At 50.4% G+C, this 24,249-nt stretch overlaps 2 protein-coding genes across 5 annotated transcripts; one reads left to right on the forward strand and one right to left on the reverse strand.

Annotated features, from left to right (window-relative positions):
* Window positions 1–1,220: 1,220 nt before the first annotated feature.
* Window positions 1,221–16,856, forward strand: SYCE2 (synaptonemal complex central element protein 2). 3 transcript variants are annotated; one of them, XM_066347869.1, is made up of 5 exons: window positions 1,221–1,447; window positions 1,990–2,105; window positions 12,548–12,758; window positions 15,484–15,672; window positions 16,710–16,856. In XM_066347869.1, the coding sequence occupies exons 1-5, from the start codon at window positions 1,433–1,435 to the stop codon at window positions 16,737–16,739; spliced, it is 561 nt and encodes a 186-aa protein (XP_066203966.1). In that variant the 5' UTR covers window positions 1,221–1,432; the 3' UTR covers window positions 16,740–16,856. The 3 variants fall into 3 exon arrangements, with proteins under 3 accessions (XP_066203966.1, XP_066203976.1, XP_066203958.1); XM_066347879.1 differs by lacking the exon at window positions 1,221–1,447 and adding an exon at window positions 1,474–1,611; XM_066347861.1 differs by lacking the exon at window positions 1,221–1,447 and adding an exon at window positions 1,618–1,764.
* On the reverse strand, window positions 16,086–22,788 carry GCDH (glutaryl-CoA dehydrogenase). 2 transcript variants are annotated; one of them, XM_066347836.1, is made up of 11 exons: window positions 22,717–22,788; window positions 22,512–22,637; window positions 21,966–22,109; window positions 21,751–21,813; window positions 20,953–21,123; window positions 19,731–19,860; window positions 19,433–19,649; window positions 18,837–18,940; window positions 18,428–18,553; window positions 17,963–18,123; window positions 16,086–16,626 (listed from the first exon to the last, which is right to left on the reverse strand). In XM_066347836.1, the coding sequence occupies exons 2-11, from the start codon at window positions 22,600–22,602 to the stop codon at window positions 16,553–16,555; spliced, it is 1,281 nt and encodes a 426-aa protein (XP_066203933.1). In that variant the 5' UTR covers window positions 22,603–22,637; window positions 22,717–22,788; the 3' UTR covers window positions 16,086–16,552. The 2 variants fall into 2 exon arrangements, with proteins under 2 accessions (XP_066203933.1, XP_066203943.1); XM_066347846.1 differs by lacking the exon at window positions 21,966–22,109.
* Between the last annotated feature and the right edge of the window lie 1,461 nt (window positions 22,789–24,249).

A 24,249-nucleotide genomic window follows, 5' to 3' on the forward strand; every position in this document is an offset into this window, starting at 1 on the left:
CATCACGCTTGCGAGAATGAATTCATACGAAAGACAGTGCAGTGTTCGAACAAAGCTACACACTTGGCTCGAGGCACAAACAGGCAACTCAGCTAGCCTAAGTGCTCCACCTGTTAGGATTTTAGGAGTTATATACTCTTAGTTTTAAGGCTTTGTTCCCGTTATTGGGTATAACGCTTAGGATTTCAATGCTCCCCTTACTTGATATTGGGGCTAACAGTGTTTCAAGGCCGCCTGGACATTTGGTGACTTTGTTTTGGCAGATCTTAAGACTCGACTTCCTCCTTTAGTGGGTGAGATAACACCTCTTTTTTTCTCCCCTCCCTTTTTCCTTCCCTGGTAACTGTCTATCCTATCTAACACTTTCAAGGAGCTTCTAGTTCTGCAGCGCACAGATAACTGATTCAATGAGGTAACTGGATAAACTTTTTCACTGGAAGCGCTAAGTCAAAATCAGGGAACAACAAGGGTCAGAATTTAATTTTTTTTTTTTACTGATCTTTAGAGAAGAAAGAGAAGAGACCCACAGAGAGAAACATCAAGTTGTTTTCCCACTTATTTATACATTCACTGATTGATTCTTATATGTCCCTTGACTGAGAAAGCTGCAAATTTGGCGTATGAGAAGGATGTTCTAACCAACTGAGTTACCTCGCCAGGGCAAGGGTCAGAATTTATTATTGAAAAGATTTCTTGGGGCCCTGGCCGGTTGGCTCAGCGGTAGAGCGTCGGCCTGGCGTGCGGGGGACCCGGGTTCGATTCCCAGCCAGGGCACGTAGGAGAAGCGCCCATCTGCTTCTCCCCCCTCCCCTCTCCTTCCTCTCTGTCTCTCTCTTCCCCTCCCGCAGCAAGGCTCCATTGGAGCAAAGATGGCCCGGGCGCTGGGGATGGCTCCTTGGCCTCTGCCCCAGGCGCTAGAGTGGCTCTGGTCGCGGCAGAGCGAAGCCCCGTAGGGGTAGAGCATCGCCCCCTGGTGGGCAGAGCGTCGCCCCTGGTGGGCGTGCCGGGTGGATCCCGTTCGGGCGCATGCGGGAGTCTGTCTGACTGTCTCTCCCCGTTTCCAGCTTCAGGAAAAGAAAAGAAAAGAAAAGATTTCTTGGGATAGAGCAGATGAATTGAAACGTAATGAATGAACATAGAGTCCACTAGATTCCCACTACTCACGTTGGGCCCTGGAACCTCACGTAAGCGGGCGCGCGCACGCGCAGAGACAACCTCCCCTCTTCCCCCAGCCCGGCCTCCGGACTGCTTCCACTGCGCGCGCAGCTGGAGATCACCTAACGGCCCATAACGGTCGGCCCCGCGCCGCTGCGTGCGCACTTTCCCAGAGAAAGTTGGGGTCAGAGTAGCGAGCCTCTTCAGGTCAACCGAGACTGGGCCGGGGCGAGGTCGGCGCGTGCGCAGAGGGCGCGGACGATAAGGCGGGAAAAAAATGGAGCAACAGGGAGTACGTGACGCTTGTTTCCCTGGGGGCGGTGGGACGCGTTGCGAACGGCGTCGATCTCGGCTTCTGCGGCGGACCCGATCCTGGCCACTTGTCTCCTCCCATTGGGGTCACCCTCGTTCGCCCGGCCCGGATTTCCTGACTGACCAGACCCTGACTGATAGACGGTGTGACTGACGCGCTGACAGCCGGGGCCAGACAGACTTCCACGCATGGCGTGTGGCAGGAGCTGTGTAACAAGTGGCGCAGACACCCACGCACCGCACCCGTTTCTTTCCTTTTTCTCCTTCCTTGAAGGACTGGAGCCAACGCAAATACCAGTTAGGAGCCCAGGCCCTCACCCCGCCCCTCCAGTTTCCCAGCCTCTGTCCTCCTGGCGCAGGGTTCCCCGACCTCATGGTCCCCGCCCCAGCTCCACCTGTCCTCTTCTGCGGGTTCCCACCATGTCGCAGGGAGATGCCCAGGGCTGAAGGGCAGGGAGGAGGGGATCTGACCCCTTGTCACCCTCCCTCCTTCGGCCTCTCAAGTGCTGACTTTGCTCACAGGTGGACATGCCCCACGTAGAGTGCAAAGACCAGAAGCCAGAGCCGTTGGGGGAGAGCAAGGAGCAGCAGCAGGGGGAAGAGAGCCACGAAGAGGAAGCTGGTCGGGGGCCAGCTAGGTGAGGAAGCTCCTGGCCCAACAGGGCCTTCTTCATCCGTTTCTTCCCCAGGACCCTACCAGTGTCTGCTCTGGACGCATTTGTTCCATGTACTGGTTGAGCATCTCTCATGTGCCTGGCATGGTGTTAAAGTGCTGGGGACAGAGCAGTGAGCTAACACTCTCTAGAGGAGGGGACAGACTGTAATCTCGAATATATAGTAGTCAGTGGGTGCCAAATGCTATTGGGGGCAATAGAGAGTGATAGGGTGGGAGGAAGGGCTCAATCAGAGCCAATGACCCCTTGCTCAAGCTAGTGACCATGGGGTCATGTCAGTGATCCCATGCTCAAGCTGGCGATCTCGGGGTTTCAAACCTGGGTCTTTAGCACCCCAGGCTGATGCTCCATCCACTGCACCACCGCCTGGTCAGGCCAATTCAGTTATTTTATTTAGTACATTCACAGAGCCATAGTCATCTTTATAATTTTTTTTTTGCCCTGGCCGGTTTGCTCAGTGGATAGAGCGTCAGCCTGGCATATGGACATCCCAGGGTCGATTTCCAGTCAGGGCACACAGAAGAAGCAACTTTCTGCTTCTCCTTCCCTCCCTTTCCCCCTTCTCTCTCTCTTCCCCTTTCGCAGCCAGTGGCTCAAATGATTCGAGTGTCAGCCCCAGCTGTTGAGGATAGCTTGGTTGATTCAAGTATTAGCCCCAGACAGGTGTGGCCGGGTGGATCCTGGTCAGGGCCCATGCAGGAGTCTGTCTATCTCCCCTCCTGTCACTTAAAAAAAAAAAAATCATTTTTAGCAAGAGAGAGACAAGAAGGGAGAGAGATGAGATGCATCACCTCATAGTTGTGGCACTTTAGTTGTTCATTGATTGCTTCTCATACATGCCTTGACTGGGGGGCTCCAGCTGAGCCTGTGACCCTTTGTTCAAGCCAGCAACCTTAGGCTTCAAGCCATAGACCTTTAGGCTCAACCAGCGACCTTGGGATCATGTCGATGATCTCATGCTCAAACTGACCCCATGTTCAAGCCAGCAGCCTCAGGGTTTCAAATCTGGGACCTCATTGTTCCAGATTAATGCTCTATCCATTATGCCACCATCGGTCAGGGTATAATATTTTCATTGCCCTGAAAAGAAATCTTGTACCCCTTAACCATCACCCCCCAGTCCCTGCATCCTTCCCAGCCCCTGGCAACTACTACTCTACTTCCTGTTTTCTGGATTTACTTCTGCTAGACATTTCATATCAATGAAATCATACAGTTATATGGTCCATTGTGACTGGCTTGTTTGAGCACAACGTCTTCAGAGTTCATTCATGTTGTAACATGTATCAGAACTTCATTCCTCTATGTGGCTGAATAATATTCCATATTGTGGATCTACCACATTTATTTATTCATTCATCAGTTGATGGACATTTGAGTTGTTTCTGCTTTTTGGCTCTTGTGAGTAATGTTGCTATGAACATCCATGTACAAATTTTGGCATGGACATACATTTTCATTTCTCTTGGGTAGTTAGATATCTAGGAGGGGAATTGCTGTGTCAGAGAAGAGACATGCTCAGGTTCCTGTCTTAAAAAGACACTGGGTGCTTTGTGGAGAATGAGTGGGAAGGGGCATGATTGGATGTGGGAAGATCAGGTAGGAGGCTTCTGTAGGGGTGGCATCTAGCAGAGCAAATGGAGAGAAGCTCTGGGGAAGAGGGTCACTTAGTGAGGCATGAGGAAGGGGATGAGCCCAGGATATTTCCTGGCCTGTGTGTTCACAAAACAGCAAGAAGGCTGGCATGTCAGATGTTGTGATTAGCAGCAGGCATACCGGGGTCCTGGTAAGCTGTGGTGCTGGAGCTGGTTCTTATCAGCTCACAAGAGCCAGTTCTGCACATCTCTTCCTAACCTGGCATATTGGTAACTTGAAATTGGCTATGGAGGTGTGCTCTCACTCCCAGGAGCATACCTATGCCTCCCCCTCCTCCTCTTCTCTCCCCCCCCCCCCAGCACATTTTCTTTGCCTCTATTTTTTCCCCTAATCTCTAAGGCAGTGTTTCTCAACTGCGTGTCCGAGGACCAGTCTGCCAGAAATTTCATGCCAGTCCGTGAAAGAGTTAACCACCCTGATGTATGGAGATTATAGACCCAATGATCTTAGTCGCATTCGCTTATGCTCAGAGTGATTTCTGCCTTGGTGGTCCCTCAAATAATCTATTTTCACTGGTTCCCTAGTGTAAAAAGGTTGAAAACCACTCCTTGAAAGGACGAACACCGCGAGACTTGCAACCAGGGGAGCAATGGGCAGCGGCAGCTCATCCTGAGCTAACCCACTGAACCTGTCTCCAAGGCCCCTTTTCTCTGACTTTCCGGTGTAGGCTTATTTCTTTCCCATAAGGTTTCTAGTGAGCCAAAGCAGGCCCGCCTAGGCTCATTCTCCTGTTGCTTGTTTTACCCTAGGCCCTTCCTTGTTTCACTATCCTAAACTCTGTAACTAATCCGGGCACTCATTCTCTCGAGTGAGTGGCCCACTCAGTGAGTGGCCCACTCAGTCCCTTCTGAGTGTATTCCTGCATAGCCAGTAAATCCTTGCTTTACTTGCTGCAAAGAAAGGAAGGGAGGGAGGGAGGAAAAAAGGAAAGAAGTAAGGAAGGAGGGAAGGAAGGAAGGAAGGGAAGGAGGGAGGGAGGGAAGGAGGGAGGGAGGGAGGGAGGGAGGAAGGAAGAAAGACAAATGGGTAGATGAGTAGATAGATAGATAGATAGATAGATAGAGGCTACAGAGGGAATCTGTACCATGGAAATTATCAAACACTATAAATCAGGGCTTTCTTCTCCCCTTTGCCCACCCAGAGAGCCAGCTGCTAAATGCTTACCAGCACAGCATTGGGCTCCCCACTTTATGCTTGGAGTGGTTTCCAGAAGGTGCTGGTTTCATTGACAGAAGCAAAAGCACAAGTCCATTTTGCCCTGGTTGCATCTGACATGAATACAGATAAGAGTTGAACTTTTTGACCTTCCATTTAGGAGGGCCAGGGGCTGGTGATGGCGCTGTGGGACTTTCACTGGCAGCAGGGTGAGAGGCCAGGCTCAGGACAGGGTCCTAAGGACTCCAGGCCTAAAGCCAGCTTCTCTCTACCTCCCAGATTTCTCACTTGTAAAGTAGGCTGCAGGGTGGGATGGTTTCCAGGTGTGTGTGTCTTATGGAGACCAGAACAAAGAATGAAATGACTGAAGTTGTTTGTTTGATAACATCTTCTGCAAATAACATATTCAGACCCTATCTAAGTGGCAAAGAGAGACAGTACCATTGCAAATTATTGTGAGACTTCAAGGATTTCTACAAGAGCGTTGGGCGGAAAAACAGATGGATTAGAACCAGTGCAAAAGTCAGTTAATAGATCCAGCAGCTCAGCAACATAATTAAAATATGAACACTTCCAAGAGAGAAAAGCAGAAGGTGAGGAAGGGGCTCGGCAGGTTAGATTCAGACCTTCCCTCTTACTGGTTATACTTTAGCAAAACCTTGTTTTGCCTAAGCACCAGAGATTCTGTTGTGTTCCTTCTTGAGTGTTTGATTAGGTTACCTCCCCTCCTGGGACTGCCGCCTATGGTGGTCATAAGTGGCTGGCGGATTGTTTAGTTGTGTATCTGTTAAAGGCCATGGTAGAATCAACCCACTAGGGGGCGGCTCTGGCTCACATGCCCGCCAATCACAGCTTTACCTGGAGCGAACAGATGGTCTCTTTTCTCAGACCCATTTCCTCTGCGGTTCCTGGGCCCCCTGCCAGCCTGGGCCCTTCTTGGGAACTTTGTCCTAATCCTCCCAACCAAATTAGAAGCTCCTTAGGACAGACCATAACAGATGAGCATGGTGATTTGTTCACAGCCCCAACTCGTAGACCCTACGGCCAGACCTGCTGTGTTGGGCTCACTTCCATTTCCTGGCCTCGGTCCAGGGTTTGGTAACAGAAGCAGGCCTGGAACCAGGGAAGCTAGTGGAGAGGACACTATGCATTTTGTTTATTAAAGTTAATTGGTGAATGCAGGCCCAGGAAAGCCTCTGATTCATTAGCATTCTGATTAATATGCAGCTGCTGAGTATTAAGAAAAATGAAATGGAAAAGAGTCAATTCCCAAAGGAGAGGTTGAAAAAAAAAGCAAGAGGCTCTCTGCAGACATCTGATGCAGGGTTTTGTCCCACAATGAAATCTGAATGAGCTTAATTCAAGTGATTTTTTTCACCATTTGCAAAACATCACGAAAAACAGTTCCAGCCTCATCCTTGGAGCCTGAGTAAGGAGCAATTACACAAAGAGAAGCACCTGGTTTTATAATTTTTTTTTTTTTTAGTTGTTTTGTGTTTTTTTTTTTTTTGTATTTTTCTGAAGCTGGAAATGGGGAGAGACAGTCAGACAGACTCCCGCATACGCCCGACTCTGCCCCGACCAGAGCCACTCTAGCGCCTGGGGCAGAGGCCAAGGAGCCATCCCCAGCGCCCGAGCCATCTTTGCTCCAATGGAGTCTTGGCTGCGGGAGGGGAGAAAGAGACAGAGAGGAAAGAGGGGGGGGGTGGAGAAGCAAATGGGTGCCTCTCCTATGTGCCCTGGCTGGGAATCGAACCCGGGTCCCCCGCACGCCAGGCCGATGCTCTACCGCTGAGCCAACCGGCCAGGGCCTATAATTGTTTTTTTTTAGAAAAATTTTTACTTACTGATTTTAGAGAGAGGGGTGGGTGAGAGTGAGAGACAGAAACATAAATCTGTTTCTGTGTGTGCTCTAACCAGGGATCAAACCGGCAACCTTTGCTGTACCAGGATGACACTCTAGCCAACAGAGCTATCCCTAGGCCAGGCCAGGGCTTTTAATTTCAGGATTCTTTTTTTTGTGTGTGACAGAGACAGAGAGAGAAAGTCAGAGAGAGGGACAGATAGGGACAGACAGACAGGAAGGGAGAGAGATAAGAAGCATCAGTTCTTCATTGTGGCACCTTAGGTGTTCATTGATTGCTTTCTCATTTGTGCCGTGACCGCGGGCCTTCAGCAGACCGAGTAACCCCTTGCTCGAGCCAGCAACCTTGGGTCCAAGCTGGTGAGCTTTTGCTCAAACCAGTTGAGCCCGCACTCAAGCTGGCGACCTTGGGGTCTCGAACCTGGGTCCTTCCGCATCCCAGTCTAACGCTCTATCCACTGTGCCACCGCCTGGTCAGGCTGGGTTGTAGTTCTAAGGTTGGTGGGTCCCAGGTGAGAAATGATAGGTGGGGGTTGCAAACAATTAGATGATGAGATGATAGATTTAAGAGAAATTAAGGAGGTGCAAATGAGAGGGTTTCATGACAGGATCTGAGAAGCACTGGGAGGTGAGAAAATGTGCTCAGAACATGTCAGCATCTCTCTCTAGAAACTTGGTGGTGATGGGGAGTAAAGAAGGAGGTGACTGGATGAGAAAGACTTGATCTTGGAGGGGAGAAGGTGTGTGTGTGTGTGTGTGTGTGTGTATGTTTATTCTATTGATTTTAGAGGGAGAGGAAGGGGGAGAGAGCTACAGGAACATCAATCCATTCCTATATATGCCCTGACCAGGGATCGAACTAGCAACCTCTGTGCTTCAGGACAATGTTCTAACCAGCTGAGGTATCTGGTTAGGGCATGTGCTGTGTTTTTTTGTTTGTTTTTCTTTTTATTTATTTTTTTTCTGAAGCTGGAAACGGGGAGAGACAGTCAGACAAACTCCCGCATGCGCCCGACCGGGATCCACCCGGCACGCCCACCAGGGGCGAAGCTCTGCCCACCAGGGGGCGATGCTCTGCCCCTCCGGGGAGTCGCTCTGCCAGGACCAGAGCCACTCTAGCGCCTGGGGCAGAGGCCAAGGAGCCATCCCCAGCGCCCGGGCCATCTTTGCTCCAATGGAGCCTTGGCTGCGGGAGGGGAAGAGAGAGACAGAGAGGAAAGAGAGGGGGAGGGGTGGAGAAGCAAATGGGCGCTTCTCCTATGTGCCCTGACCAGGAATCGAACCTGGGTCCCCCGCACGCCAGGCCGATGCTCTACCGCTGAGCCAACCGGCCAGGGCCCATGTGCTGTGGTTTTTTTTTTGTTGTTGTTGTTGTTGGTTTTTACAGAGACAGAGAGAGAGTCAGAGAGAGGGAAAGATAGGAACAGACAGACAGGAACGGAGAGAGATGAGAAGCATCACCCATTAGTTTTTTGTTGCGACACCTTAGTTGTTCATTGTTTGCTTTCTCATATGTGCCTTGACTGGGGGCCTTCAGCAGACTGGGTAACCCCTTGCTCGAGCCAGCGACCTTGGGTCCAAGCTGGTGAACTTTTGCTCAAACCAGATGACCCCACGCTCAAGCTGGCGACCTCGGGGTCTCGAACCTGGGACTTCCGCATCCCAGTCCAATGCTCTATCCACTGCACCACTGCCTGGTCAGGCAGCATATGCTATGTTTTTAAAATGCAAGATTAGGCCTGGCTGGTGGCCCAGTGAATAGAGCGTTGGCCGAGCATATGGATGTCCTGGGTTCAATTCCTGGTTAGGGCACACAGAAGAAGCAACCATCTGCTTCTCTCCCACTCCCTCTCCCCCTTCTCCTCCAGCAGCCAGTGGCTCGATGAGTAGAGTATATCCCTGGGTACTGAGGATAGCTTGGTTGGTTCCAGCATGTTAGCTTATGACACTAAAAATAGCTCAGTATAGCCTGACCTGTGGTGGCGCAGTGGATAAAATGTCAACTTCAAATGCCGAGATCACTGGTTCGAAACCCTGGGCTTGCCTGGTCAAGGCACATATGGGAGTTAATGCTTCCTGTTCCTTCCCCTTTCTTTCTTTCTCCGTCTCTCCTCTCTAAAAAAAAAATGAATAAACTTAAAAAATAATTTAAAAAAAATAGCTCGATATCTGATTGGCCCCAGATGGGGTAACTGTGTGGATCAGGTTTGGGCGCATGTGGGAGTCTCCCTCACTATGTCCCCTCCTCTCACCTAAAAATAAATAAATACAATGCAAGGTGCCCTGGCCGGTTGGCTCAGCGGTAGAGCGTCGGCCTAGCGTGCGGAGGACCCGGGTTCGATTCCCGGCCAGGGCACACAGGAGAAGCGCCCATTTGCTTCTCCACCCCTCCGCCGCGCTTTCCTTTCTGTCTCTCTCTTCCCCTCCCGCAGCCAAGGCTCCATTGGAGCAAAGATGGCCCGGGCGCTGGGGATGGCTCTGTGGCCTCTGCCTCAGGCGCTAGAGTGGCTCTGGTCGCAACATGGCGACGCCCAGGATGGGCAGAGCATCGCCCCCTGGTGGGCAGAGCGTCGCCCCATGGTGGGCGTGCCAGGTGGATCCCGGTGGGGCGCATGCGGGAGTCTGTCTGACTGTCTCTCCCCGTTTCCAGCTTCAGAAAAATGAAAAAAAAAATAATAATAATAAAATAAAAAATAAATACAATGCAAGGTGATATGCCCTGGGGTGGGAGGGAGGACCAGCCAAAGGGAGCAGTCAAACAAGAGAGTGAGATACAGGGGATGGGGTTAGGAGCCCAGAATACCTGACCTGCCCACCTAGCTGGGAGTTTGGAAAGAGGAAGGGTATTGTGGATACATTCATGGGGGACAGTGGGGGGGTTATTGGCTTGCATGTTTCTGTATCTGCTCATGGGGAGGGGAGGCAAGTATGGGTTCAGGGATAGGAAAATAATGGTTTGGGACGGCTGATGAGAAAAAATGACCAGAGCACAGACAGGATGCCCAGTGGCCCTGAGGACCACCCTGAGGCTGGAGAGCAGGACTCTGTAGTAACCCTATTTATTGGATTATGATTTTCTCTAGTGTCACTCAGGTTCCTGAGTCTGAGAAAAGAGACAGCATGTGGTTGTAGAAAGCCATGGCAGGGTTTCGGTGGGTGGGTATGACACAGAATTGAAGGGAAGAGGGGCTGAGGCCACTAACTAGGGTGAAGTGATGGAGTTTTGGGTTTATAAACAGAAAGCGGTTAGTGCTTGAGGTCTCAGGAAAGTTAAAAAACGCAGTGTTTCTGAACCCATGTCCTCAGTTTTATCACTATTGTGCAAAGCATGGCTGTCCTTTTAGAACTTGGTTCTCTATGTGCATCCAGATATCACAAAAGTCTGAATGTTAAAATGTCATTGTGTTACACACAGATCTGAACTCATGTCCTTCTGCTTCACCTCCCCTTTAAAAACTGATAATTGGCCTGACCAGGCGGTGGCGCAGTGGATAGAGCGTCGGACTGGGATGCGGAAGGACCCTGGTTCAAGACCCCCGGTCGCCAGCTTGAGCGCGGGCTCATCTGGTTTGAGCGAAAGCTCACCAGCTTGAGCCCAAGGTTGCTGGCTCGAGCAAGGAGTTGCTTGGTCTGCTGTAGCCCCATGGTCAGGGTACATGTGAGGAAGCAGTCAATGAACAACTAAGGTGTTGCAACACGCAATGAAAAAAAAGCTGATGATTGATGCTTCTCATCTCTCCATCCCTGTCTATCCCTCTCTCTGACTCTCTCTGTCTCTGTAAAAAAAAAAAAAAAAAAAAAAGTGATAATTGCATGCTCAGAGGTCAGAAATTCCTTAACTTTTGTCCTACAGCAAAGCTTTTTTTTTCTGTTTTTGCAAGAGAGAGTCAGAGACAGACAGACAGGAAGGGAGAGAGATGAGAAGTATCAACTCACAGCTGGGCACTTTTTAGTTGTTCCTTGATTGCTTCTTATACATGCCTTGACTGAGAGGATTCAGTTGAGGCAGTGACCCCTTACTCAAGTGACCTTTGGCTCAAGCCAGATGAGCCTGTGCGAGCGACGTTGGGGTTTCAAACCTGGGTCCTCCAGGTTGCCATTCTATCTACTGTGGCACCACTGGTCAGACCAACTTTTAATTTTTTTTAAAGGAGGGACAGCCATACGTTTTTTTTTTTTTTACACTTACTTATTTTAGAGAAAGAGAAACACCAGTTTGTTGTAGTAATCTAGTTGTTTATGCATTCATTGGTTGATATTTGCATGTGCCCTGACCAGGGACAACTTTGGCATATTAGGACAATGCTTTAACTGAGCTACCTGGGCAGGGCTCAACTTTTTATTTTATTTTTTGATTGATTTTATTTATTTATTGTTTTAGCGAGAGAGACAAACAGAGAGACAGACAGGAGGGGAGAGAGATGAGAAACATCAGTTCTTGATTGTGGCATCTTAGTTGTTCATTAACTATTTTCTCTCATATATTTCATGACCTGGGGTGCTCCAGCCAAGCCAGTGATCCTTTGCTCAAGCCAGCAACCTTGGGTTCAAGCTGGTGACCTTGGGCTTCAAGCCAGCGACCATGGGGTCATGTTTATGATCCCACACACAAGTCAGCAACCCTGCGCTCAAGCTGGTGAATCCGCGCTCAAGCCAAAAGAGCCCGTGCTCAAGCTGGTGACCTCAGGGTTTCGAATCTGGGTCCTCAGCATCCCAGGCTCAAGCTTTAGCCACTGCATCATCACCTGTTCAGTCTTTTTTGATTGATTTTAGAGAGGGAGAGAGAAAAACATCGATTTGTTATTCCACTTATTTATGCATTCATTGGTTGATTCTTCCATGTGCCCTGATAGGGAACTGAACCCAACATAATTAACTCTTGACGGGCTGCTTCATTGGTGGGAGTAGAGTCGTGCAGATATACTGGACCTCAGGTGGACTGTAGACTACAGACCACCCTCAAAAGTTAAGAAAGGGCCCTGGCCGGTTGGCTCAGTGGTAGAGCGTCGGCCTGGCGTGCGGGGGACCCGGGTTCGATTCCTGGCCAGGGCACATAGGAGAAGTGCCCATTTGCTTCTCCACCCCCCTCCCCTCCTTCTCTCTGTCTCTCTCTTCCCCTCCCGCAGCCAAGGCTCCATTGGAGCAAAGATGGCCCAGGCACTGGGGATGGCTCCTTGGCCTCTGCCCTAGGCGCTAGAGTGGCTCTGGTCTTGGCAGAGCGACTCCCCGGAGGGGCAGAGCATCGCCCCTGGTGGGCGTGCCGGGTGGATCCCGGTCGGGCGCATGCGGGAGCCTGTCTGACTGTCTCTCCCCGTTTCCAGCTTCAGGAAAAAAAAAAAATACAAAAAAAAAAAAAAAGTTAAGAAAGGGATGCAGCAGGCTGGTGACAGGAAGATCCATCTAAGAAAGCACCTCTATTGTTTATAAATAGAATTATTGATATTTATTTCAAAGCAGCAAGTTGATGTCATAAAATCACTATGTGCTTCAGAGTTGGGCAATTTCCTTGTTCTGAAAATTCCGAGGATTTTGTGTGTGCCTCTAGATCTGTTTTCTCAGTTATAAAATGGGGTTGCTACCCCTGCTTCTCAAGGCAGGAGTGTGCATGAAATAACCAAGTGGCACCCACGGGAAACACATAGCACTGGTATTCTTCCGATGGAATACCAGCCACTCTGATCAGCCACTCTGGGGAGAATTTGATGCTGACTTCAGTTTCCTGTACTTTCAGAAGTCAGGTTTCTAGCCCCTCTATCGCCACGTCCAGTGCCAATCGCCAGGAGATGATGCTGGAAGGGAAGTCAGGACCCTACTTTTCCTCTTTGGACTCAAGCATCGAGATCCTAAAGAAGAGGGCCCAGGAGCTGATTGAAAACATCAATGAGAGCAGACAGAAGGACCATGCCCTCATGACCAACTTCAGGGACAGCCTCAAGATCAAGGTGACAGGCTTCCCCACACACTGCAAAGCCCAGGGGGTAGGGTGGGGAAAAGTCCTTATGTAAAAGGTAAAGGGGCCTGACTTGTGGTAGTGCAGTGGATAAAGCGTCGGCCTGGAACGCTGAAGTCGCCAGTTCAAAACCCTGGGCTTACCAGGTCAAGGCACATGGGAGTTGATACTTCCTGCTCCTCCCTCCTTTCTCTCTCTCTCTCTCTCTGTCTCTCTTCTCTAAAATGAATTAAAAAATTAAAAAAAAATAAAAAGATGAAGGAAGGCCATGAATCACTGCTGAGCATGTTATGTTCCCAGCATGGTGCCATGTAATTTGCATATAATACCTCATTTCACTCTCCCAAGAGTCCTACAAAGAATGGACTTATTTTATAGACAGTAAAAGTAAGGTTTAGAAATAATTTGCGCCTGATCAGACGGTGGCGCAGTGGATAGAGCGTTGGACTGGGATGCGGAGGACCCAGGTTCGAGACCCCGAGCTCGCCAGCTTGAGTGCGGGCTCATCTGGTTTGAGCAAAACTCACCAGCTTGGACCCAAGGTCGCTGGCTTGAGCAAGGGGTTACTCGGTCTGCTGAAGGCCCGTGGTCAAGGCACATATGAGAAAGCAATCAATGAACAACTAAGGTGTTGACAACGAAAAACTAATGATTGATGCTTCCCATCTCTCTCCGTTCCTGTCTGTCTGTCCCTATCTTTCCCTCTCTCTGACTCTCTCTCTGTCTCTGAAAAAAAAAAAAAGTACAAAAAATTGTCAAAAATATTATAACTGACTATATGTAACAATTAGTACAATCTAGATGAAATGGATACATTCCTAGAAACATATAATCTTCTAAAACTGAATCTGAATAGACAAATTACAGTTAATTAAATTGAAGCAGTTAAAAAATAATAATTTGCCTGAATAAGAGAGCCAGAATGAGGGACCAAGGTCCATCTGTACCCACAGCCCAGCCCCCTTATTACACACCAGGACTAACGGCTATGAGGAGTAGGGAGTTGAGGCAGAGCCTGCATTAACACAGCCATTTGTCCTCTAGAAATCAAATGGTTGTGGTGGGAGGGGGGACCCTTGACATTCCTGGGGCTTGCGTCCAACAAAGCCTGATGTTATGGTAAAGGTCTGATGTTAATGATTGTCCTTGATATTTTCTTTTCTTGAGAGGAGGGAAAATAGTGAGACCCCCGCCTATGCCCCAACCCCGCAACCCCTCTGGGTGGACACTCAGACCAACTGAGCTATCCTCAGCGCCCCGGGAGACACTAGAGCTAATTGAGCCACTGGCTGTGAGAGGGGAAGAGAGAGAAAAGGGTTGGGGGAGAAGCAGATAGTCACTTCTCTTATGTGTCCTGACTAGGGATCGAACCCAGAATGTCTATAAGCCAGGCTGACGCTCTACCCATTGAGCAAACTGGCTAGGCTCATCCTGATGCTGCTTCAGAATGTACTACGGATCCCATGAGTGGGCCATCTCTTGATAACAGGCTGACTTTTCCCCCTCTTTTTTTTCTTTTTTGCCCCTCCCATCCCTACCAGTAAACAGGGCATAGAAAGAAAACTAAGTTAAGTGTAACAGCAGAAAAAAATATAAAAACGTTCCTATGTTCTCACCACCCAGAGGCTACTTTTGTTGTGAGTTTTCTTCTAGTCTCTATTATGTACTTACTTCCTAACCTGGTGGAGCCCATGCTGTACACATAATTTTGCAATCTTGCTTTAAAAAAAATTTTTTTTGTATTTTTCTGAAGCTGGAAACGGGAGAGACAGACAGTCAGACTCCCGCATGCGCCCGACCGGGATCCACCCGGCACGCCCACCAGGGGCGACGCTCTGCCCACCAGGGGGCGACGCTCTGCCCCTCCGGGGGCGTCACTCTGCCGCGACCAGAGCCACTTTAGCGCCTGGGGCAGAGGCCAAGGAGCCATCCCCAGTGCCCCGGCCATCTTTGCTCCAATGGAGCCTTGGCTGCGGGAGGGGAAGAGAGAGACAGAGAGGAAGGGGGGGGGGGTGGAGAAGCAAATGGGCGCCTCTCCTATGTGCCCTGGCCAGGAATCGCACCCGGGTCCCCTGCGCGCCAGGCCAACGCTCTACCACTGAGCCAACCGGCCAGGGCCTAAAAATTTTTTAATAGAGGCAATTTCGGTCCCAGTCACTGGCATTGTTTTTACCATTTTTAAGTTTGTTGTTGTTTTTAAGATTTTATTCATTTGCCTGACCTGTGGTGGCGCAGTGGATAAAGCGTTGACCTGGAATGCTGAGGTCACCGGTTCAAAACCCTGGGCTTGCCTGGTCAAGGCATATATGGGAGTTGATGCTTCCTGCTCCTCCCCCCTTTCTCTCTCTCTCTCTCTCTCTCTCTCTCTCTCTCTCTCTCTTCCACTCTAACTCTCTCTCCTCTCTAAAATGAATAATTAAATAAAATTAAAAAAAAAGATTTTATTCATTTTAGAGAGAGGAGACAGAGAAAGAGAAGGGGGAGAGGAGCAGAAAGCATCAACTCCCATATGTACCTTCACTAGGCAAGGCTGGGGCCCCAAAAAGGCGACCTCAGCATTCCAGGTCAACGCTTTACCCATTGTGCCACTGCAGGTCAGGCCTTGTTTTTACCATTTTTAATGATAAACTGCAGAAATCTTAGGGAGCTACTTAAAACACATGTCTTGTGATGTCTCTGGTTTGATTTTCCAAGAACATGTCTTAACTGCTTAAAAGGTTTCGGACCTGACAGAGAAGCTAGAGGAGAGGATGTATCAGCTTTATAATCACCACAACAAGATCATTCAGGAAAAACTCCAAGAGTTCACCCAGAAAATGGTCAAGATCAGCCATTTGGAAACAGAGCTCAAACAAGTGTGCCACACTGTGGAGACTGTGTACAAAGACCTGTGTGTCCAGCCAGAGGTATGACTAAACCCACGCAGGGGCACTGCCTGAGGAGAGTTGTAGCGGCTAAGATGAAAATAAATGTCAACAGAAACCAAGGACGTTAGCTCCCCATAGGGAAAGCCCTGAGTGCCCCAGCCATTTTGTTTGTGGCTCCATGATCTCCTGTAACACCGTGTTTTGGAGCTGAGAAGCCAGCTCATTATTTCTCATTGCTATGTGTTCAGCTCTGTGGTGACAGAAAGGACAAAGTCCCATCTTCCCATAGCCCTGAGCTCTGGGCAGTACCTAACCAGGTTTACTTATTACAGCAGAGCCAGGCACAGAATGGGCCAGATCTCTGGGGGGAGCACCTCCCAACCCCCACATGTTTGTTTTCTCTGTGACTGAAAGGACTACCGAGGTGGTTACAAGTAAATGTGGTCCAACAGTGAGGGTCAGACAGGCAGACTCTTTATTATTCTCTTTCTCACCCTCATTTTGCCCTAACGCCAGCACAAGGCACTTATCCCTTGATGGGTCAGAGGACACACTGGGAAGTTGAGGGGTGGGGGATATTCTGGGTCAGACACCAAGTCAGGTATCACAGAGGTTGCTTCTTTGTCACTCTCTTTTCTATCCCTGCTCTCCAACAAGAGAAGCTTCTGTTCCAAGGTAAGTGGAATCCATTCCCATTCATGGTTAAAAGTGGATTGAGAAACTTGGTACAGAGAGTCCCATCTTTTTAAGGAGCACATTTGAGTGACTTCAAAAGGAAATTTTTGAAATTAAAAAATCACAATGTCTCACCTCCCACCATAAAAATTGGCTCCATTTGCCACCTCCCTGAGTAAGCTCAGAGCACAGTGGCTCCCTGAGAAGGGGTTCAGGACCATCCAGGCTCCAGGGTGAAGTGTGTTCACTTGCTGGCCATGAATGCTTGGATCCCTGTGATAGCCCTTCCGAGGATCAGAGCATGAATGTCGTGAGTTCCTGAACAAGATAAATACAAACGGTTTGAAGTCTTAATGGCTCGTAACTTTCCTTTAAAGACAATCTTCATGTCCCTTCCCTAGGCTACTACTTTGGAAGAACAAACCCATTAAGATGGCGAATGCTGACAGCTTCTGAGAGAGTCACCTCTTAGTGACAGCCATCAAGAGAAGGCTTAGAGGCCACTGTTCTGGCCACACCGAGAAAATTGTTTTTTCACAGTTCTGTAATGCATCTTGGCAAAAACAAACAAAATTAGCAAACAAAAAGACTTGTGCCATACCCAAAGGCAGCAAGTCCAGCCACCATCACGGGTCCAGCTTTGGTGTCCCCAACATGTGGCAAATTTACCCCACCCCAGCCCTGCACTGTTAATTAAACATTTGATTTTTCAATCCAGCCATGCTTCCTTCCCAGAGGTGGAGAGTTCTGATGGGCTCTGGAAACACATCTGGTCCTTTCTCATCCTCAGGAGGGATGGAGAAGCAAACATTACTCAATGGCTTGCCCAGCTGAGCTACCTGTCCCAGAGCTGCCATCCACACCCCACACCCCTGAGTCTGGGTAACACTTCACATGCCTCAGTGCTCCCATTTGCTCTTCCTCAGCTTCCACGGACAGAAGGCAGAGATTACCACCTCCCTTATGTGGAGAAAAATAATTGTTTTCTTCCTTAGGGGCACACCTGACTCCTTCCTTCCCCTTCATAAAACCACCTGAAGGTCTCCTCTTCTTACCCTTGGGGTCACTCCCACACCTGTAGGACCGCCCCCCCCATCTTGCAGTATATGGAATGTCCCATCCAGAATAGCACACTGAAGCTATTTCACTGTCTCTTCCCAGAGAGCTCCTATACCTCAAAGATCTCAGTCTCACTTTTCCACATCTGCCTTCCTGTAAGGCAATGGGTTCTGGGCCCCATTTGAGTTACAACCAGTTGCCAGCTGCAAACACCACAGTCTGAAAATGGTTATTTTTTTCTTTTTTCACATAACATGGAGTAACCTGTGTATACTCTCACTCCTCTAAATCACTGGCTCACTGGGCATCTTGCCCCCAATCTGGGGCTGCCTGAGGAAGCCATCAGCAAGCTTGGGAACACACCTCCTCTAAACATCATGAAGGAAAGCCCAAAGAGCACCTCAGCTCCTAGGTCCCAGTGTGAGCCACTTCAGATGAGGGATATAGGGTAGGGCTTGCCTCAGGTGATGCTGCCAGTGGTGACAGCTGGGAGTAGGACTCGGTCAGATCTGCTCTCCCCACCTCTCCTCCCTGCCCCTCTTCCCCAGACAGGCCACTGTAACCATCCCCATTCCCTGAAGGATCCAGCCCCCACCTTCATAGGTGTTCACCGACTCCAGGTTCATGACATGCCGGATCACGTGATACTCATCAGAAATCCCATTCCCCCCGAGCATGTCTCGGGCCTGGCGGGCAATGTCCAGAGCCTTCCCACAGTTATTCCTCTTCAGCAGGGAGACCATTTCTGGGGTGGCCCTGGGAGTAGCACAGATGTGTAACGTGTTGATTACAAAGAACTGACCCTGCTCCAGGCACCCCTATACCCTAGGCAAACCAGCCAGGGGAGAATTCCCCACACTACAGTCAAAGCAGCAGATACCAAGCTCCCAATGAGGGACAAGAGTGGTGGGTCCTGGCCCATCAAGGCCAAGTGAGAGACCCCAAGGGCCACCAGGCAGGAAGGACCTTTCTCAAGCCAGAAACCACCATGCCCAGGAGAAGCACAGGGTCCTTCTGCCACAGCTGTTCCCCTCTGCCTCCCCCTACAAGCAGCCCCTACTTGTCTTGATCCTTCAAGCGGCCAAGTTGCAGGCAGGCATGAAGGCCCAGCGTAATCTCAGTGAGCATGTCAGCCAGCTTCTTCTGAATCAGCTGGTTCCTGGCTAGTGGGACACCAAACTGGATCCTAGGCAGGCAAGATCAGGGTAAGTTAAAAAGAGGAGCCCAATCCCCAGTCCTGTCCCAGGGTCCCACTGGTCCAGGAAGCCTTTCCAGGCTGCCTTAGCCCCTACTTCACTTGCCCTGGCCCTGTTGTTGACTCTGTCGCTGCTCAGAAGGACTTCTCTGGCCATTTCACAGAGCACGGAGCTTAGGTCTGGTGGGCGGGGCTGGGGAGTCACCAGTACGGTAAACGATGGAACCTGAGCCCCACCATGTCCCCAGGAGCTCTCAGGGCAGCCCCCACTTACCTGTCCAGGGTGTACTGTCGGGCTGTGTGCAAACAGAACTCAGCAGCTCCAAGTGCACCCCAGGCGATGCCATACCGAGCATTGTTTAGGCAGCCAAAAGGACCCTATAGGATTAAGAGGGGATCTTAGCCCCATCCAGAAGAAGCTGAGAGGGTCTGTGGAGAACCAACTCTGAAATATGGGGACAGCCCCACCATACATACCCAGACATGAAGTTAGTGTAAATGTAAATGGGGGAACTCAAGGAGGCCATTTAAATCACACATTGCCTAGGCACCAAAGCTTATGCACAGCAGGCCTTGCTCAGGGCCTGCTCACTCTTGGTTTGCACACAGCTACCCAGCCCAGAATTGGCTGCTCAGATCCTAAGGGTTGACATTAGGAGAGAGGAAGATACATATGTGCCAAAGGATTAAGCTGGTCCAGGCCCGTACGTGTCCTGGGAAGAGCCAATATGAGGGAGATAGTCACCTGAAAGGGACAGTGCACAGGGATTGTGTCTGCCTGGTCCCCAGATGGTTCCCCAGCAAGACCCACCCAAGAAAGGTGAATCAGTATGTGACCCAACACCAGTTCCCAAGGTGACTTATGCTCACCGCCAGCCCAGAGGCATTGGGCAGCACATTCTCCTCTGGTACCTCCACACCATCCATGACAATCATGCCTGTTGCTGAGGCCCGCAGAGAGAACTTGCCCTCGATTTTGGGGGCTGAGAGGCCCCGCATCCCCTTCTCCAGCAGGAAGCCCCGAATACAATTATCTTCGCACCGAGCCCACACTACAAATAGGTCAGCCTCAGGCGAGTTGGTGATCCTGGGGGTGGGACAGGCAGTGAGGGTCTGGCTACCACCCCTCTGCCCCTGCCCACCCACCTGAGGGACCCAGGCCCCTCACCAGGTCTTGGCCCCATTGAGGATGTAGCTCCTGCTGGATGGGTTATGGCAGGCTCTAGTCTCCATGCTGCCAGGGTCACTCCCATGGTTGGGCTCTGTAAGCCCAAAGCAGCCCAGGATCTCCCCTTTAGCTGTAGATATGAGACAGGGTCATAAAGCTGCCTGTCCCTCATTTATACCCTTAAAAGTATCACCCTCTCTACTAAGCCAGCCTAACACAGATCTGGTCCTGCCCTCACAGCACTTCAAGGTGGTGAAGGGACAGGTCCCCCTCCATTCCCTAACATAGTCACAATGCCATGATGGGGAGGATGCCCCACAGGAGTCAGGAAGTAGTCACTTAAATTGTCTTGAAGGGCAGTGAAAGCTAAGCAGGAGGAAGTGTGAGGAATAGCAGTCCCAGCAGTGGGAAAATGATGTGCAAAGGCCCAGTGGTACATTTAGAGAATTCCAAGTAGCTGAGTCTAACTACGGCTGAGCAGTCAAGAGAGTGACCACAGATGAGGTTGAAAGGTCACCAGCTCTGGCTGGTTGGCTCAGTGGTAGAGCATGGGCCTGGTGTGTGGATGTCCTGGGTTTGGTTCCTGGTCAGGGCACCCAGGAAAAGTGACCGTCTGCTTCTATACCCTCCCCCCCTTCTTTTTTTTTCCTCTCTCTCTCCCCCTCTTGCAGCCATGGCTCGATCGGTTTGAGCATATCAGCCCCAGGTGCTGAGGATGCCTCAGGCACTAAAAATTGCTCAGTTAGAAGCATGGCTCCAGATGGGCAGAGCATCAGCCCCGGTTGGGGGTCACTGGGTAGATCCTGGTTGTTGGGGCACATGTGGGAGTCTGTCTCCCTATCTCCCCTCCTCTCACTTGGAAAAAAATTAAAAATATATATATAAAAGAAAGGTTACCAGAGGCCTGCTTATAGGAGGACTCTTGAACCCAATTAGGAAGTTAAGACTAAATTCTGGACTGTAATGTGGGAGACAGAAAAAAAATCAAGAAAGAGATAGGGAGATGATGATGGAGAGAAAGGGCTGGAAAGAGTCAAAAGAGAGCTAGGAGGGGATGGTCAGGATCAGATGTGGGGATGAAGTCCAGGCTCTGACAGGGGATCCAGGTAGCCACTGGTGCTATTCTTGAAGTGGAGACAGATGGTAGGCTCAGGAGCAGCCCCACTCTGAGTTCAAGGCCACTAAGACTATCCTCTACCAGGCTCCATGGGCAGCCACTCACCTAGCCGGGGCAGGTACTTCTGCTGCTGCTGCTTGCTGCCATATGCGTAGATGGGGTGCATGACAAGGGAAGACTGGACACTCATCACTGACCTGTAGCCACTGTCCACCCGCTCTAGCTCCCGGGCCAGGAGCCCATAAGCCACAGATGAGACTCCAGCACAGCCATACCCTGGTGGAGGAGAGATAGGGCAATGGAGGACAAAACCTGCCCTGCTGGAACCAGTGACTCCTGAGGTCCAAGAGACAGAGATATATAGGGGTTCCCAAGGAGGGGGCACCAAGCTGGCCCTTGCTTGAGGGTTTATTCATTTCATCCCTACAGTTGGACAGAGGAATAACAGCCTCACTTTAAGACTGGGAACCTAGCCTGACCAGGCGGTGGCGCAGTGGATAGAGCGTCGGAGTAGGATATGGAAGACCCAGGTTCGAGCCCTGAGGTCGCCAGCTTGAGCATGGGGCTCATCTGGTTTGAGCAAAGCTCATCAGCTTGGACCCAAGGTCGCTGGCTCGAGCAAGGGGTCACTTGGTCTGCTGAAGGCCCACAGTCAAGGCACATATGAGAAAGCAATCAATGAACAACTAAGGTGTCGCAAGGAAAAACTAATGATTGATGCTTCTCATCTCTCTCTGTTCCTGTCTGTCTGTCCCTATCTATCCCTCTCTCTGACTCTCTCTCTGTCTCTGTAAAAAACAACAACAACAACAACAAAACACTGGGAACCCAAGTTCAGAGAAAAGAAAGGGCTTTCCAGCACAGTGCTAGAGCAGCAGAATGTGGAGAGAAACTTGTCCCTACCTTTGATAGTGGGGCCAAGCACACCAAGTTCCCCCATCTCTGAGATGATCTCCCGGTGAAAAACTGCAAAGGGACAGATGCCCAAGTTTAGGCTTAATCCTAGCCCAGTGGAGCACCCACCCCAGGGACAGGGATACCCAGAGCCCTGGTTAGAGCAGGCAAAGGTGCAAAGGTGGTATGTATAGTAGTGGGTGCCCACTATTCCGCCAGGACACCTTCATTGCGATTGGCCAGCAAGATGCGGGGCATAAGCTGCTCCTGGCAGTAAGTACGAAAAGTGTCCCTGATGAGGATTTCATCAGACGTTAACTGCTCCTCCAGCACCAGCGGGTCCCTCCAGTCAAACTCAGGACGCGAGGCTAGGATAGGAAGGACTTCAACTCAGCCCAACTCACACCTTCCTCAGCTCCCCTCCTCTCCTAGAATCCTCCACCCCCATCTGGCTCGAGGTTGGATGTAGGCTGCAAACAACACTGGCAAAGGGGTCTTACTTGGCAAAGTCACCAGAGCCTCCGACCCTAGCCACGGTCCTGCCTCCCTGCCCGAGCAGCCCTCGGACTCTGGGACAAAGCCCACTTGGGGCAGACAGACAGTAGGACAAGAGACTCCAGACGCATGCGCTACAAGGGGTCCTTACATTTGGCCGATGGGTTCTGTGTCTTCCCGCCCTTCTCTTCAAACACAGGACAAGAAAACCACCCCGGAAAAGTCCCCGAGTGTTCAGTTCCTCCCTCCCCACCCCGCCCTGCCCCGGCACTGACCGGTCGGCGCCGTCGCCGAGCCCCACGCGCGCAGGAAGCGCAGGAGGGGTCCCCGGCTCAGCATCCCCGCGGAGAAGCCTCTTAGGGCCATGTGGGCAGCGGGCGAGCGCAGCAACCACAGCCGACCTGGAGGAACGGGAATGTCAGAGCGGAGCGACTGCTACCCGCACGCTCAATGGCCCTTTCTGCCCCTCGCCACTCTCACCAGTCCGTACTAGGAGCCTTCCTGCTCCAAGAACTGGCCACCAAGCAACTGATCAAGTCTTTGACCTCGGGCTGTGGTGGGAGGAGCGGAGGTTGAATGGGGCTTCTCATTGGTTCGTTCTGAGACGGCTCCTTTACGGTTCTGCATTTTAAAAGGGCAATGGCAGGCTTGCGGGTGGACTTAGGCCAAGGAACGTAAGCCCCTTTAAGGAGCAGAACACGGAAGGGAGTGCCTGTATTCCTGTTCTGAATGGTCCTAGGAGGGGGCTCGGCCCACTCTTGGTTGGTCAGTTGCAGGAGGCGTGCGCGAAGGGATTGCAGAGTTAAACGAGGAAACTGCCTGACTCGTGGTGGCGCAGTGAATAAAGAATCGACCTGGAATGCTGAGGTTGCCAGTTCGAAACCCTGAGCTTGCCTAGTCCCATATGTATGGGAGTTGATGCTTCCTGATCCTCCCCACTTCTCTCTCCCTTTCTCTCTCCCTCTCTCTAAAAATGAATAAATAAAACCTAAATAAACGAGGAAACTGAGGCAGGAAAAAAATAAATCCAGACCTCGAGGTCTCCTCTAATTGGGTGCTGTGTGTGTAAGGAGGAGCTGGGCTCTGGTGGGCCATCTCAGCTCAACCTGTCTTCCAGTCTTTTCCAGGAAGCACGTGTATCTACTTGTGACTGTGTGACTTGGTGTGATTCCTTGTGCTATGTGATTCTGTGCATCTGTGTGTGTCATTGTGCCTGAGTGACTGTGTGTATCTGTATACAGGTGGGACTAACGACGCCTGTGACATTTGACGGTGGGTGGTCATGTAAATGTGTATGACTGTGTAATCTGTGTGGCTGAATGTCTTGTAGTATCTTGTCTGAATAACTGTAAGCAGGGGTGGGAGGGGGGGAGCTTCAGCCAAGTCAGTGAACCCTTGCTCAAGGCTGTGACCTTGGGCTCAGTGCCCTTGGGCTTTAAGCCCCTGGCCATGTGGTCAAGTCTATGATCTCACACTCAAGCTGTTTTCTAACCTGGGTCCTCAGCGTCCTAGGTGGATTCTCTATCCACTGTGCCACTGCCTGGTCATGTAATTGTAAGCTCATATAATAGTATTTTGTGTGATTGTGTGTCTGTATGGTATGTGTGTATGACTCCGTGTTTTGATGGTTTTCTCTGTAGATGTAGCTGTTATCTTTGTGATAATATGACTAGATATTTGTGTGGATGTCTGTGATTGTGTGTATCTATATGTGTCAGTGTGTTTTGTTTTGGTCTATGTACAGTTGTGTGTTATTATGTGCCTGTGTGTGTATGGCTTTACTTACCTGGGTCACTTTAAGAACATTTGTGTAGTTTGCATTTGTTGGAGTGCACCATGCCTGACCATATCTGTATATGATAGGCACACATCTACCATGGCCTTCCAATTGCCATTTGGGGAAAGTAAGACCCAGAAAGGAAAACAGACTTGCTCAAGGTCACAGTGGGCCAGGTTCAGAGCAGGGACCAGGACTTGTATCCAGGCCTTTCAATTCCTAGGACAGGCCCTTAC

Source organism: Saccopteryx leptura, chromosome 1 (assembly GCF_036850995.1).
Source record: "Saccopteryx leptura isolate mSacLep1 chromosome 1, mSacLep1_pri_phased_curated, whole genome shotgun sequence".
NCBI classification, from domain to species: domain Eukaryota; kingdom Metazoa; phylum Chordata; class Mammalia; order Chiroptera; family Emballonuridae; genus Saccopteryx; species Saccopteryx leptura.